General features: G+C 36.1%; 3 protein-coding genes across 9 annotated transcripts; 1 reads left to right on the forward strand and 2 right to left on the reverse strand.

The window, feature by feature from the left end:
* Positions 1–27: 27 nt before the first annotated feature.
* Positions 28–1,655, reverse strand: LOC123217899 (nuclear transcription factor Y subunit B-6-like). Its single transcript, XM_044638971.1, has 2 exons — positions 1,360–1,655; positions 28–722 (listed from the first exon to the last, which is right to left on the reverse strand). The coding sequence occupies exons 1-2, from the start codon at positions 1,415–1,417 to the stop codon at positions 127–129; spliced, it is 654 nt and encodes a 217-aa protein (XP_044494906.1). The 5' UTR covers positions 1,418–1,655; the 3' UTR covers positions 28–126.
* Positions 1,656–5,944: 4,289 nt separating this feature from the next.
* Positions 5,945–7,473, reverse strand: LOC123218833 (trihelix transcription factor GTL1-like). The gene is made up of 3 exons (XM_044640488.1): positions 7,428–7,473; positions 7,269–7,377; positions 5,945–6,976 (listed from the first exon to the last, which is right to left on the reverse strand). The coding sequence occupies exons 1-3, from the start codon at positions 7,471–7,473 to the stop codon at positions 6,181–6,183; spliced, it is 951 nt and encodes a 316-aa protein (XP_044496423.1). The 3' UTR covers positions 5,945–6,180.
* LOC123219086 (nudix hydrolase 2-like) lies at positions 7,186–15,738 on the forward strand. Of its 7 annotated transcripts, none has more exons than XM_044640814.1 (12): positions 7,186–7,568; positions 7,903–8,113; positions 8,246–8,311; positions 10,831–11,036; positions 11,256–11,321; positions 11,424–11,564; positions 12,882–12,959; positions 13,053–13,103; positions 13,239–13,273; positions 13,781–13,889; positions 14,081–14,286; positions 15,258–15,738. In XM_044640814.1, the coding sequence occupies exons 2-12, from the start codon at positions 7,909–7,911 to the stop codon at positions 15,301–15,303; spliced, it is 1,209 nt and encodes a 402-aa protein (XP_044496749.1). In that variant the 5' UTR covers positions 7,186–7,568; positions 7,903–7,908; the 3' UTR covers positions 15,304–15,738. The 7 variants fall into 7 exon arrangements, with proteins under 7 accessions (XP_044496749.1, XP_044496747.1, XP_044496750.1 ...); XM_044640812.1 differs by having other exon boundaries at positions 15,265–15,738; XM_044640815.1 differs by lacking the exon at positions 8,246–8,311 and having other exon boundaries at positions 15,265–15,738.
* The last annotated feature ends 27 nt before the right edge of the window (positions 15,739–15,765 follow it).

The raw sequence follows: 15,765 nt of genomic DNA on the forward strand, positions 1-15,765 counted from the left end.
GCAAACAGGACACTTGGAAAATAAAAAAGCTAACAAAATTATTTTTTGACACCAAAACACCAACCTAAGTCACTGTCTCAAGATCAGCAGGTTAATTAGCATACCAAAATCTCATCATATATTTTTTCACTTATGCTGAGCATATGCTTCACCATTATTACCTCCATTAGCCAGAGCACCCTGCGATGATGATGCTGAACCTACCCCATTACCATTAACATTCCCATTTGCATCCTTCAAGTACCCTCCCATGCCTCCTTCTCTATGAAACCCTTGGTGGTGGTGCCCCATATGAAATGCTGCTGCTCCCAATGTCCTATACTCCACTGCTCTTTTCATCAACGGCTCCCCTCTTATCGGCCCTCCTCGCTCCCCTTCCATCTCGCGGTACCTGTGGAGGTATATGGTCAGGGGCTCTATGTAGTCATCCAAACCCAATTTGCTCATCGCCCACAACACATCCTCTGCAGTAATCGTCTTCCGTCGCTCGCGTTGGCAATGCTCGTTCGCCTCGCCGGTTATGAAGCTGATGTACTCTGACACACATTCTTGAATTGTCTCCTTGGCATCGTCTGAGATTTTGGCATGAGGGGGAAGGATCTTGCGCATTATCCTGGTCACATTAGCTATTGGCATGAACCGGTCTTGCTCCCTCACTGTGCACTCGTTGCCATCAGAAGAAGAAATGTGATTTTTGTTGTGCATCTCTGTTAACTTCAGCCCTGCCATTATCAGTGAGGAAAATAATAATCATCATATAAATATTCATGAAGCTTCGGGAGAAGTGAAAATTCCCAGAGTTACAGTTACAGATCTTACAGCTTGCTTTCTACCACCTTAAGGAAGATTTTCAAAATAGAACCAATGTTGGACTAGATAAGTGTTGAAACTTAGAATTTACAGTCTTCAGAAAAGACCAAAATCAACAGAAGTAAACAAAAAAGGGGATCAAGAGGGGAAGAAGAACGCATGGACGCCAGATGTTTCTGTTGGTCATAAGTTTTGCTTGCCGCTTGTACACACTCCTCTCTTCAGTTTCAGCCGTTTCGATTCCAGCACAACAGTTTATGTTAACACAGGAAGAAGATTAAACAATAAAGGAGAGACATGAAGAGAAAAAGAGAGAAAGAGAGTTCAGAGAGAATGTCTGGCAATGTGCATGCCTGCCTACATACTGACTGCAATTCATGCAAGTCAAGAGATACAAACAGAGAAAATAAAATCATCTATATATGAAACTTGCATTCTCGCTGGCTGGAGGACCCGAAACTATCCGAGAATCCATTTGCATGTAAGAGATAACTCGAAACTCTTAAAAACAAGAAAGAAGAATATCTGTATAGGCTCATTGTACATTACCAGAACTAGCAGTGTTGGGGAGCTGGCGGTAGCCATGGAATCCTCCAGTACATTCCATCTTCTCCTGAACAGTCCCGGCAGAACAACAGCAAGCTATAGCTCTCTTTTTGTGGTCAAAGAGTATGAAAGTAAAACTAGCTAATGAGTTTGAAATCTTGGAAGAAATCAAATAGAAATTGGCGTTGAAAAGAGCCAGACAGTGGATAATACTTGGCAAGTATAGATATATATAGTGCACAAAAGTTCAACCACGTGGCAAATGGGGACGATATGAACGAGGAGTTGTAGCTGGAGACAGCCCGCCCAGGCCAGTAGTCATTTATACACCAAGCCTTGGCTTTCATTTTATTCACTGTTGAATTTGAAAAAGGCTAATAGCAGCAGAGATTCAGAGCTATCCAATATCAACAGCTTGCACTTCAGTAAATGGCCAGGCCAATGCACAATCCTAATCCAATCACCAGAAAGAATGTCACTCAATTATTGAAATAGTTTGATATAGCATTAGGCAACATTTGATACAGGTTCGCATTTTGGTGGGTCGATTTGTATTATTTTCTTTCTATAATTGTTCAAAAAGACTTATACTAGGAGTTGAGGTGTATATAGATTGTATTATAGATTTTTTCGTTTCATAAATAAGGAACATATAGTAAATTGATGTTCTTCCGAAAGCACAAAATTGCATTCCTCTAATGATCAAACTCAACAGATATGAAGGTTGGCAAAACGACACCATGCATGCATGCATGGATGGGTGGTTACTCAATTTGTATCCTTTGCCAAACGACACCATGCGTTCTTTAAATAAACATGATAACCCTTCTGAGTTTAACAATTACAAACACAGGAAATTTCTCTTCTAAGAGTAACAAATTTAGTTCAAGGATTTTTTGTAGGGTTGTGATTAGAATTATATTGAAGATGGCGAAAGAACATGGGAATGCTGGTACTTTTGCAAGTTGCCGTGCTGTTCTCGGCACCTTTATTGATGGGTCCATTAGCACCTCCTCCTTTTTATGTTCTTGTAATCTTCCCTATGGTCTTGATGGCCACTCTTGTGTACCTGTTTCATGCTTCCAATTAACTATACATCACTTATTTGTTCGATCTTTTTCATTGTTAAGAATTGAATTGATGTTCATGAAAGATTGTCTAGTACTTGTTTTCTGTTGCCTTTCTGTCTTCATATTTGAAACCCTGCAGTTTTGGCAGATTTAATTCTTGTAGTAAGTAAAAGAACCATCTTGCCTTCTTTCAATATAACTAAATTATAAAATGCAACAGACATCATGCTCTTTTTTGTGTGAACAGTGCGAAGTAAAACTTTTCAGATTTTGTTCATGCTTGTTCACAGGAAATCTGGAAATACAACTGCTGCAGTGACATATTGTGTTTCTGTCAATAAAAATATAAAACCTTCCGGTCATCAAGTAACTATGAGTGATGCTACATACAAGTACCAATTTGAGCTTCAATGTTAATGTGTTACGATTATCCTTAATTCAAAATGGCCAAAGGACTTATTCCCACATAAGGTTTGATGTTTACTCAAAATTTTATCCGATAATTTTGTAAAGGCCAAAAGACTTATTACCACCCAAGATTTAGTTCATTCCCAACCTTCCAGCCATGGAGTTTTAAAAAGCTAAATATCTATCCGTCTTTAAACTTTTATTAAAATTCTTAGTTAAATGAAAGGGTAAAACTTTTAAAAATAATATTGAAAAATATATAACTTTTATCCTATTTTTTCTTTAAGTTTTAAAAGTTAATAATTTTCTCCTTGAACTCATATTTTTTAGGTTTGAAAAATGAAATTTTCCCCTTGGCTCTAGCTTTCATACATTTCAAAATCTCATTCTTGAGTTGGGCCCTTGATTTTACGAAAATTCGTCCAACCCCTATACATTTTTCGGTTTGCTATTCTTTTTTTTGGTGTCATATCCCTCCTTCTCCGACTACCTCTCTCCCTAAGATCTTAACCGTTGTCAGCCTCTTGCTCTCTTGTGGTTTCTTGGTGTGAAAACCATGTTGAAATTGGCCAAAATCGAGCAAGAGATTTGACTCAATTTAACGTCGTCATCGACCTCTCCTTTGGTGCTTGATGATGGCGCAACCATTTCCTCCATTCAATTTGTTGACTAGAAGTGAGAGGGAGCACGAATTGAAGCTGAATTGTGCAAACTAAACCTTAATCATGCACCACCCATCTCTTGGCTGAAAGCCTTGACCAGAGACAAAGGAAAATGTTGGTCTGGGCTCTGCAAAACGTGAAACACAAAAGGTAAAATTGTACAATTAAAAACTCACAGGGGGCAACTACAAGGATAAAGATATGTATAAAATGCAAACCCTAGGATGGGGGTGAATATATTAGGTTTTTAAAACCTGAAAAATATGAGTCTAAGAGAAGAAATCGTCATTTTTATAATTTAACGGAAAGTAGATAAAATTATATATTTTTTAAATATTATTAACAATAATATTTAATGATTATATCATTTTACTCTCTTAATTTGAAAAACTAATAATTTCCCCAAAAATTAAGTTTTGAAAAGTGACATTTCCCCCTACCTAGGGTTTCTAATTTTACTGATGAATTTTCAGCCAACAATGGCTAATCTCTCTCTCTCCTGGTGTCATCTCTCCTTCCGGTGCTCAATATCGAACTGACGACGTCTAGATTCCGTCTAATCTAGATGAAATCCAAACGAAGAGTTTCGACTCTTCGTTTAGATCTTCATCGTCCAGACAAAGTCGGTTTCGTCTGGACGATGAAGATCTAGACGAAGAGTCGAAACTCTTCATCTAGATTTCGTTTGGATTCCATCGAATCTAAACATCGTCTGTCCAATATTGATTACCGAAGAGAGAGATCGACCATCGTTGGCTAAAAATTTGCCGACGAAATTGGAAACCCTAGGTAAGGAGAAAATATCACTTTTTAAAACTTAATTTTGGGAAAAATTGTTAGTTCTTCAAATTATGAGGGTAAAATAATATAAACGTTAAATATTATTGTTAAATGATGATTTTGCCCTTAATCTTAAATTAATTTTGGAGGATAAGTGTTTATTTTCCAAATCATGAGTGAGTGTTTGACTTTTTGAAAGCTGAAGGGTGAGTGTTTAGGAATTTACTATACCTCAGGTGGGAATAAGTCTTTTGGCCCTCGTTTGTATGTGACATGTGGTGAATTGATTTTACGTTATTTAATAGGGAAAATGACTATTTTCCACCCAACTTTTAGGCTATTCTCAAACTTATACCTACGGGAGATGAAAAACCCTCATTCCCACACATAGACAAACTTCTGTTAATTTTTTTTGTTAAAGGGAGGGGTAAAATAGTTATTTTACTGTTTATATTAAAAAGTTATAAATTTTATTACTCCCCGCCCCCCCAGGTTTTAAAAATTAACCTTTCACCTTTATTTAAAGTTTTTAAACTTTGAAAAGTAACATTTTTACCCCCAAACCTAGGGTTTTCACATTTTTTAAAATTCCATATCTTTAAAAAATAACAGTTTTACCCCGATTCTTCAACTTCACCTTCTGACGTCATCTCCAGCCTTCTCCTTCTCCTAGTGTAATGACAGTGGTGTGATGAGGAGATTTTCATCTCCTTGTTGCATGGTGCGATGAAGAAACAAAAATCTCTTCGTTGCTCTACCTAAACGATGAAGGGTGACGTTTCATCGTCCTTCATCGCTTGTCGCGTCATCCAGACGCGACGACGAAGCATTGTCCTTCATTTGTTCTTTTAAATCTGGAGGACGCTTCATTGTCCAGATCTGGGCAACGAAGGGTCGTCTTTTGTCATCCTTTGTAGTCAGAGATAAGAGATCAATGAAATGCGTCGACCGTCGGTGGTGGCCAGAGAAGGAAGCAAACTCTAGGGGTGAAATCTAAACTTTTTAAACTTTAAGGATGGATTGAGGTGTTAGTTTTTAAAACCCGGAGGGAGAAAATGGTGAAATTTTAAAGTTTTAAAGTTTATAGTTAAAATGACGATTTTACCTCTATCCCTAACTGAAAATTTGAACAACAATTTAATCATAAGTGAGAATAAGAGTTTTTTATCTTTTGTAGGTATAAATTTGAGAACGGCTTAAAAGTTGGGTGGGAAATAATCTTTTCCCTATTTAATATTTTGTCGTGTTGGTAGAATTAATCCGTGATTTATTGAAAAAATGCTGACGTAGTGGAATGAGTAGTATTAAATACGTGGGCTGCAGAACAAAATAGGGTCGACTTTTTTAAAATTCCACGGCATCCGTGTCACCCATTTGCAGTCTCTGTCTTTAAGGAAAGGAAGTCATTTGGCCTTTCACACATTCTCTAGATACGTATATGCAAACTAACAGATACATAATCCAAGTCTTCATGCAATCCGATAATTCAGTCATTTAGTTAGGTAATTAACATAATTAGCAAATCACGTTAACGAATGTAACAATGGGAGAAGCACTGCAATTAACATTAAATCACTCCATTACTAAAGTAAATTAATAATTTATATTTAGAGAACGTCTCTGCATCTGCTGAGAAGCCATATCTCCTGCAAACAATAAATATCAATATGGACAAATAACTCAAATGCACGTTTCATCTGTAAATTTAATGTTCTAAAAGAGGGTATTATAGACAAAAGTTCACCAGAGCGGTATCCATTATCAAGGTAACAATAACACAGATTACAGGTGCCTACCGTTATACGGATCAAGTTCGAGAAAGACAAATTAGTCACCAGGATCTTAAGATTACTTGGTGTCACAACAAAGGTTTAACAAATCATAGCTTCTTCCTTCTTCCATATTTACTCCTTTTCTATTTTGGGAACATTATCATAGTTAGTAAAGTCTGCGGAATTTCCTGAAGTATCAAGTCCATTCCTATACAAGATGTCCAAGTCATGAAAATATGGGCATGCCTTACTGTTCTCAGGATGCTTCTTCCCATTGCCCATCGATTTTCGGAAGTATTTATTCATGTTTTCCCATTTTTCCTTGCACTTCTTCGCGCTCCGATCATAGCCCATATTATGCATACCAACAGATATCTCGTCCCATATGGAGCATTTGGAGCCCATCATACGAAATTTATGTTCTGAAGCAGTTCGAAGCATTATGAGGGCTTGTACTTCAGCTTCTGGCCATCTTCTGCTAGAATCAAAGGACTCCAAAAATCTTCTATTCTTTGGATCACACATGATGTCATTTTCAGTGTGATTTCCGAAGTCTTTAGCTTCATTTTCTTCCACAAATGAGACTGGTCCTGGCTGCAGAGGTTCGATTTCATGGCCTAAAGCATTCTGGATAAACGAAATAAGTGCTATGTTACGAGACATCTCTTGCCTTCTCATCTCCTCTTCCCTTTTTATCCTTTCCATCTCTTGCTGCTTCCAAGTTTCTTCCCTGACTATTCTCTCCCTCTCTCTTTTCTCTACCAATTCTATCAACTCCTTATGCATTTGCTCTTGCTTTTCCATTATTCTCATGGTCAAACCTTCAAGAAAACTCTCAATCTTTGTCATTGTTTTCCTCTTCTTCTTTCGCATCCCGGGTTCTTTACTGTTAGCAAACAAATTATCCCCATCATCATCCCAAGATGAGCTGAAAACAGAGAACAAACCATATACCCAATAAGGAAAAATTCTAAATTCACAATGATGCAACAACAACAACTACCCAATTGAAGTCCATTCTTCTTCACATTAAAAAAAGGTATCCTTCTAGCATTTTCCTTACCTTTACACACATTTCAAATGTGAAGAAGAATAAACTATAAAAGCAAAAATCCAACTCACTAGACATTAAAATAAACCCAATAAAGTAAAAAACTTTCTGAATTAAAAACAAAACAATACCTGAAAAAAAAAAAAAAAAGAAAACTTTAAGCACATACCTAGAGTCGTCCTCCCAACTACACCACTCAGTCTTCGGATCCAAACTCTCCTCGACCGAAGCCAATCCAGCTTTTTCAATCTCAAACAAAGCAATAGACTCTCCCAAGCCTGCACCGAGCTGTTCGGCCAGAAAACTTGAAGGATCTTCCGCCGCTGACCGCCTAATCGGACGGAGCTTTTGCGGGGGTTCATATTTGGCGGCATCAAGCGCAGACGTTAGATCTAACGATTCCGGGAACGGCGTTATCTGTTGCGGAAAATGGTTTGGCTGCTCGCCGGTTACCGCCTCCATTTCTGTGGTAAAACTTTTATTTTTAATTTCTTTGTGTGAAGGTGAAAATGAAATTTGCTAGTTAAAAAAAAAAAAAAAAGAGGTGGTAAATTGCGATTATCTTACTGATTTCTCCCTATTTTTCGTAATATTTGCGGGAAATGCCACTCTGACGTGGCAGCTTTCAGGCCTTGTGGCTTCACTGGCCATCGCGGCCAACTTCCCTAATTCAAGATAAATAAAAAATTTCCCGGAAACAAGAAAAAAATATAAACCTTATTTTACTGATTTGGAAATTAAATTAATTTCCTTAAAAAAAAAAATCAAATTTGTTACAATCTTTCTCCGCTTGGTGGCTGTAGACATTTATGCGGGACAAGTCAAGCTGCTGCAGGCCCTTGGAGTCTCTCGTTGAAGAGGCCAAGTGTTTCATTCGATTTCTACGAAGTCTCTCGCTGAAATTTATGTGGGACAAGGCTAGATCTGCATTAATTGTTTTTTATCCAGTTTATCGCCAAAGTATCTTATTTTCTGCTCCCAAGTTCACGTTTGATAGACAAGCATCCTTTACAGGTAATTTTGCGTGACTTTGATAGTGGTCTCTCGTTGAAGAGGCCAAGTGTTTCATTCTATTTCTACGAAGTCTCTCGTTGAAATTTATGCGGGACATGTCTAGATCTGCATTAATTGTTTTTTTTCATCCAGTTTATCGCCAAGGTTTCTTATTTTCTGCTCCCAAGTTCACGTTTGATAGGCAAGCATCCTTTACGGGTAATTTTGCTTGACTTTGATGGTGGTCATTGTTATTTTCTTGAGAACTTTAAAGAGATAGCGTTGTAAATAATTGAGTAAAATAATTGTATATTATATATCAATAAAACTATGTGTACCCACTTTGGGTACACAAACGTATACACATTTATATGTGTCATCATGTGATTAAATGATTTTGAATTAAGAATAAAACAATAACCAATTATATGATGACATATATGAGTGTGTATACATTTGTGTATCCAAAGTGGGTACACATAGTATTGCTCATTATATATATTGATACAGAGCATAACTGAATTTATACATGAACCTTATAGAATATACAAGGAAATAAAATCACAGAAATTATTGCACAACATATAATAGGAAAGAATATATTACAAATATATTTTAACATCCCTTCAAACTCAAGTGGGAAAGGAGTTTTGCTAACTAGAGTTTGTGATATAAGTCATAAAAGTGTCCGGGAGGATGGGTTTTGGTGAAGAAGTCGGTTATTTGATCTAAGAGAAGATACAGAAGCGAGATCAAGAGTCTCATTAATCAAATGATGATGAACAAAGTGACGAGTAATCTCAATGTGTTTAGTATGCTCATGAAAAATATCATTGTGGACAATCTGAATTGGACTTTGATTATTACAGTAGATGGTTGTAGTTTTGGTTGAGGAGACTCTCATATCTTGTAACAACCATCGAAGCTAAAGAAGTTCAGAAGTAGTGTTTACAAATGCTCTATACTCTACTATTGTACTTGAGCGAGAAACAACTATTTGCTTCTTACTGCGCCTAGAGATGAGAAAATCTCCTAAAAAGAATCAATAACCAATAGTGGAATGTCTATTTATAAGATCACCAGCCTAATCAGCATATGAATATGCACGTAATACAAGTGAGGACTGGGCAGAAAAGTGAAGGCCGTGAAACAAGGTACTTTTGATGTATTAAAGGATACGAAGTACAACTACACAGTGAGTAGTTCGAGGAGCAGCTATTAACCACAAATTGACTACAATATGAATGACATATACTATGTTTGGTTGAGTAGCAATTAAGTAGATTAGACTTCCAACCAACTGTCTACAAAGAGTAAGATTATCGAGAACAGTTCCTTCCATAGGAGAAAGTTTGACATTGGCCTTAAGTGGAGTGCTGATAGTCTTATTATCTGTCAAGTCAACATGAGATAAAAGAGCAGTAATATATTTGACTTGAGATAAATAACAGTTATAACAATTAGGAGATACTTCTAACCCAAGAAAATAAGTTAAGCGATCAAGATCCTTCATTTTAAACTGTGTGTTGAGGAATTGTTTTAACTTTATAATACCTTGTATATCATCTCCATTAATGATTATATCATCAACATATAACAACAAAAGGTGTATCCTCTCTCGGTGCTACGAATAAAGAGAGTATAATTGTAAAAGCTAAAAGAGAAGCCAAATTGACTGATGGTAGAGCTGAATTTGGTAAACTATGCTCTTGGGGCCTGCTTAAGTTCATATAAGGTCTTACGAAGATGACAAACTTTGTCAAATGGATGACTATATCCAAGTGGAGGTTTCATATAGACTTCTTTAGAAAGGTTCCTATTTAAAAAGACATTTTTCACATCCATCTGAAAAAGCAATCATTTTCTAACCACTACAACTGCTATAAGACATTGAACTGAAGTGACATAGGCTATTGGAGCAAAGGTCTCCTCATAATAAATGTCATATTTTTAAGTAAAACCTTTTGCCACTAACTAAACTTTATAAAGCCATCTACACGAGTTTTAATTTTGTAAACTCATTTACATCCCACAACAAATTTATCAGGTGGAAAGTCAACTAAGTCCCAAGTATGCATCTTTGTTAACGCTTGCAATTCTTCTTGTACTGTTTGTTGCCAAAAAGGATTCATACTAGCTTTGTGTAAGAAGAAGGTTTATGCAAAAAAACAATAGCAGAGTAACAATGATAATCACATAAATCAGTGTGGTGCAGTGGAACCGTGAGTGGGCTTGATAAACTCATCTTTCCACCTTTTCACATAGGTGAAGGTGTGAGTGGCTCTAATAAACTCATTTTTTCACTTTCTACATAGATGAAGACATGAGTGGGCTAAACATAAACTCATCTTTCCAATTTTCACTTTCCACATAGGTGAAAGCAAAGGTGTGGGTAGACCAAACTGATAAACTCATCTTTTTACTTTTCCCATATATGAAAACGAAGATGTGAGTGGGCCGAACTGATAAACTCATATTTCCATTTTCCGTATACGTGAAGGCGAAGGCGTGAGCGAGTCTAACTAAATTGCTGGCAGGATGCTCAACTTTGATACCATGTAAATAATTGAGTGAAATAAATTTGTATTATATATATATTGATACATAGCATAGCTGAGTTTATACATGAACCTTATAGAATGTACAAGGAAATAAAATCACAAAAATTATTACACAACATATATTAGGAAAGAATGTATTACAAATATATTTTAACAAGTGTTATTTTTTGTGATTAGGCAGAAGAGGTAGTTGTTTTAATCTCAGAGAGATGTCAACTTCATCATTCCATACGATTGCCAATGCTAAGCAACAACAGGAAATTAAACTACTTGAAGGAATCAATGACAATTATGGAGGTGTTGTTATCAAAATGAATGAGCCCATGGATCCTAATAACTTTGCTTCTATGCTCAAGTCATCAATGTCTTGTTGGAAAAACCAGGTGACTCCATTATTTAATTTTACTTTGTACTAGGTCCCACTCGTTGAACATTCCCTTGTCACATTAACGTGTAAAAATGTTTTAATTACAATAAACACGACTCTTATTAGAATATTGAAACGTTACTATAAACATGACTCACATTCTAGAATAAGATATGGCAATCAGATTATTGTCTATTCTGTTTGGTGATTTTACAAATATTATGATGTGTTGTAGGGTAAAAAGGGTGTTTGGATCGAATTGCCTATTCACTTAGCTAATCTTGTGGAACCTGCAGTTAAGGTAGGTGTTAGCTTACTACCTTATGCTGAATTCTGAAGTTTGATTGTACTGTTTATGCATTTTTGGTTTTGTCCAATTGAATTTCAATATATTAAATTGCAGGAAGGATTTTGGTTCCACCATGCTGAGCAAAGTTATTTAATGCTTGCAAACTGGATTCCTGGAGGGGCTCATACTCTTCCTGCCAACGCCTCACATCGTGTGGGAGTCGGTGCTTTTGTCTTTAATGAAGAAAAGAGAGAGGTATTTTTCCCTGCAGTTCATCAATGCAAAGTGCCAAAGTGGCCTCCTCTCTAGTCTCAATAATAATGTGCATAATTCAAATTATTGCACCACGTGTATGTTGTCTCCTGATATTGTACATAAATTATCTTAATCATTGTTTGCTGCAACCTTTTTGTTTTGGAATTCTTTCTGGGCAGGGAAGCCTGCTTATGCACTTGCAGTGCACTATTGCAGTGTGAATCAATTTATATCTTGAAGCTTTATGGAAGGATGCTTCATAGTTGGGCTGCTCTGGTTTCTTCCTTGATTTGATTAGCAGTGCTTCACAATTTCTCTTTTCTTTATAATTTTGCTGCTTAAATCACATAATTCATTATTTGTTTGAAACTTATCAACTTGCTGATCTGTAGATCCTGGCCTCTTGCGAGGTGATAGTAATTGTAAAAATATTGCAACCAATATGTTCAAATTTATAGAATGTTCATATAAGTGCTGCAGTGTCATATGTGCACTTCAGTTTGTATATTGTATTATATTGTTCTATGGCTTCTTGGCTTCCAGCTATGATGCATCTTCTTGCTAGTATCTCCTAAAGTCTTGATCCAACTGTCTTTTCCCCTTCTTGTATTCTTCCTCCTTCATTTGCCCTTCTGGGGTTTAAACCCAGGACTTAACTTATCAAAAAATCCTTTGTAGGCTTATGCCTTTAGGCCTTGGGGCTTGGGGCCATCAGCCTGATCCCTTTTTTTTAAATGAGAAAAAAATCCTTTAATCTGTTTCTCACTTTTCGACTTTGCTATTTTCCTGAATTCTATCTCATGGACTGCTGCAAATTTTCACTCTAACCTCGTTGCTTAGTTTTGCTATAATTACTGTAGTCTAAGTCGTGCCGAGTTTGGCACAAACAAGCCTATGGTTAAATTAGATACAATCACCCTCTTCATCAGTGTATTTTTTCCTTTCTTAATATCTGATGTTTCTGTAGGATAGGTGCTAACTTTACTCATTGTATATGGCAGTGGCAGGAAAGAAAGGCAGATCTCATATACTGTAAAATTGTTTAGATTTAGTTAGTAGATCCTCTTTGTATCTCATTTTGTATATTCCTTATTCATCCCATCTACTGTGGACTTTCTAGATTCTCTTTCTATCATATGTTGCAGATTCATTTGTCTTCTCCTCAACTCTTCCTTTCGCTTCATTCCTTTAAACTTTATAGTGTGCACTTGTCTTCAATCATTGTTTACTGTTGTGCTGGTGTTCACTCAGTGTTTTTGTTTTTCTGTGTCTTCAATCATTTTTTTTGAATTTTGGGTTTGCATATCTCAATGATAGCTGCTAGTTGTCCAAGAAAATAGTGGGAGATATCGGGGGAAAGGTATTTGGAAGATTCCTACTGGAGTTGTTGAACAGGTACATAAATAAGAGTTAGCATTTTGTTATAGTAAAGAGCATCTAGTGAATATTTGTACATTTTCTCCACTTGCTGAGCTTTATAGTCTCTAGGGAGAAGATATCTGTGACGCAGCTGAAAGAGAAGTCAAAGAAGAGACATCTGTGAGTATGATTGTGTTGACCTCTATATCCAATTAAGCTAGAGTTATAATATTGGTTGTGTAGTTTGAGCTTCTTGAGATATTAGTTTAATGTATTTATCAAACTTTTTAGTTACTGGGTTTTTGGTTGATTCAGATTGAAGCCAAGTTTGTAGAAGTACTGGCATTCAGGTGTGGAGTTTACTTAAATTTAATGTTGTTATATATATAATAAAAGTACTAATTTATATACTAATGATCAAAGATAAAGTAACGCACAATCTCATGATGATATGTCATTGTTAGTACATAAATTAATACTTATTGTTAGTGCAAATAGTTTTACTTGTTACACACAATCAAACCACTCTCTTCCAAATTAAACCTTTTGTGTCCTTTCTAAAATCTAAGAACCTGGCTAACTTCTCCCCATACACTTGTATGGTTGGGCCTGGTTGTAAGTTGGTTAGATGCTTGATGCTTGTATATTTTACCATCCTTCTGGGTTTGGAAAATGCTACTCAAAGGACAAAGGAAAGCAAAAATATGCTATTATTGCTCTATCTATTTTCTACATGTATGCTTTGCTTAATTGGATAAAACTCAGAGTCTGTATCAGAATGGAGAAAACTAATATAAGCTTCTCAATTTCCAATTTTCTTCACTTTATTGAAATTATATTTTTCTCATTCTTTACAGACAAAGCCATAAATCATTCTTTGGGAAGTCGGATTTATTCTTTTTGTGCTTTATGCGGCCCCAAACATTTGATGTTAAATATCAGGAGACTGAACTAGAGGCAGCCAAGGTAAATTTTTTATTGCGAATGGAGACATAATGATAAGAATTTATGTATCTTTTAGATGACTGTATTATAAATGTATAAATTTGCTAACTTCCCAAGTTATCATTCATTGCTTTCTAATTCTTAAATTTGATCCTTGCTGTTCAAGCTTATGAACAAACTGTTCTCACATGCTTGATTCTAAGTGCCTGCAGTGGATGGCATTGGAAGAATATTTGAAACTACCACACGTCCAAGATCAGGAGTTTACAAAGTACATAATTGACTTAGGGTTGGCAAAATTAGAGGGCAGCTACAATGGATTCTCTCCTGTGCCGACCATATCTTTGTTCTCTGATCAAAAGTTCAACTTATACTTAAATACTGTGGACCTCAAGCACCCGAAACCAGCTTCCACAGGGTAGGTTTCAGTTCTCAAATTTAAGGAAACAATTCTGTTCGGGTAGGTTCCCGGTCCCACCATTTTAAGGAACCAAAACTGAGAACAGGAATCAGAATATACCTGGTACCCAGTTTGGAACTGGTTTCTTTTCTTTTCTTTTTGTTCCTATTAAGTTAATATCCCATTTTTCCTTTATTTTGGCATTTGCAATAAAAAATTCAAAATCCCTAAACACTCTTACTGATGTTAGGATTGATGTTTTCTTTTGATTTTATTTTGCAATGTGGGAGATTCATGAGAATCTATTGTTATAATATTATTTGTTTTTTTATGGAATATCAATGTTAGATATATTGTAATTTGTAGTATCAACTTTGATGTTATGATGTTTGTGTTATCTGAGTTTATGAATTATTAATATTGATTCAATATTTGTATTTCTATTGTGTGAATAGTGCAGGGTATCTTGAAACTAGAACCTAATCATCAGGGTAGGTTCTAGGATAGGACCCTATCATCATAAGATAGGTTTCGGTTCTTAAATCTTTGGAACCAGTACTGTGCAGGGGGCTTTTATTTTCTTGCTTTTAGAGCAAGGCACTCGGACTCACTCTTAAATCAAATGATGCAATGTCCTTTAGATACACTATCCTTGCAAAGGTTTTGGAGGGGAAATGTGTCCTTTGCTGTTTTGTTGTTTTTCCAAACTTTCTCTCTGACTAGAATCTGTTCAGCAAAGACTGATGCTATTGGTCACTAAAGAAGAGATACTGGTGCCATCTATCTTCTTTCAGGAGTTTGATATGATGATTGCCAGAAGTTGAACTTGAGTTTGTCTCAATTGCTCACCTTTAGTCTATTTAATTTGCATTTTAAAAGTTAAACTTTGTTAAGTATTTACATACATGTAGAAAAGTAAACAATTCTGTAACTGACAGCAGCCAAATTGAGAGGAACACTGACAAACTACTCTTTGATATTGATTCAAGTTTTCAGGTACAGTGGTACACGTATAAAACACTGCTGCAGATATGAGGCATTCTGGTCATCAATTAAGTGTATACAAGCCCCGTGACGCCAGACTATCAAGTATGTACCAACAACTGAGAATGTGAATACTGTACAGACATTTCAGAACGACTCAAGCCTCGAGAAATTTATGAAAATTGCGGTGCGATGGTAAAGTTCTCATGTGTGGTTGATGTTCACTCCTGCAAACAATGTATCTCAGCCATAGCCCATAATATGTATACCAACAGATATCTCGTCCCATGTGGAGCATTTGGAGCCCGTCACACAAAATTTATGTTCTTATCTGAAGCAGTTCGAAGCATTATGAGGGCTTGTACTTTCTTCTATTCTTTGAATCGCACATAATGATGTCATTTTCGGTGTGATTTCCAGCATCTTAGCTTCATTTTCTTCAATAAATGAGACTGGTCCCGGCTGCAGAGTTGGAATTTCATGGCCTATAATAGTCCGGGTAAAGGAAATGAG

Source organism: Mangifera indica, chromosome 6, assembly GCF_011075055.1.
Source record: "Mangifera indica cultivar Alphonso chromosome 6, CATAS_Mindica_2.1, whole genome shotgun sequence".
Classification (NCBI taxonomy): domain Eukaryota; kingdom Viridiplantae; phylum Streptophyta; class Magnoliopsida; order Sapindales; family Anacardiaceae; genus Mangifera; species Mangifera indica.

Bases quoted from the DNA above. Each gene is read 5' to 3' on its own strand.
- LOC123217899 (XM_044638971.1), bottom strand. From the start codon at position 1,417: ATGGAATGTACTGGAGGATTCCATGGCTACCGCCAGCTCCCCAACACT. The intron at 723-1,359 runs GTAATGTACAAT...TGATAATGGCAG, and splicing joins CCCCAACACTGCTAGTTCTG to GGCTGAAGTTAACAGAGATG.
- LOC123218833 (XM_044640488.1), bottom strand. From the start codon at position 7,473: ATGCCGCCAAATATGAACCCCCGCAAAAGCTCCGTCCGATTAGGCG. The intron at 7,378-7,427 runs GTCAGCGGCGGA...AGCTCGGTGCAG, and splicing joins AAGCTCCGTCCGATTAGGCG to GCTTGGGAGAGTCTATTGCT. The intron at 6,977-7,268 runs GTATGTGCTTAA...CTCTGTTTTCAG, and splicing joins AGTTGGGAGGACGACTCTAG to CTCATCTTGGGATGATGATG.
- LOC123219086 (XM_044640812.1), top strand. From the start codon at position 7,909: ATGCGGGACAAGTCAAGCTGCTGCAGGCCCTTGGAGTCTCTCGTTGAA. The intron at 8,114-8,245 runs GTAATTTTGCGT...TTTTTCATCCAG, and splicing joins TAGACAAGCATCCTTTACAG to TTTATCGCCAAGGTTTCTTA. The intron at 12,960-13,052 runs GTACATAAATAA...TATAGTCTCTAG, and splicing joins CTACTGGAGTTGTTGAACAG to GGAGAAGATATCTGTGACGC.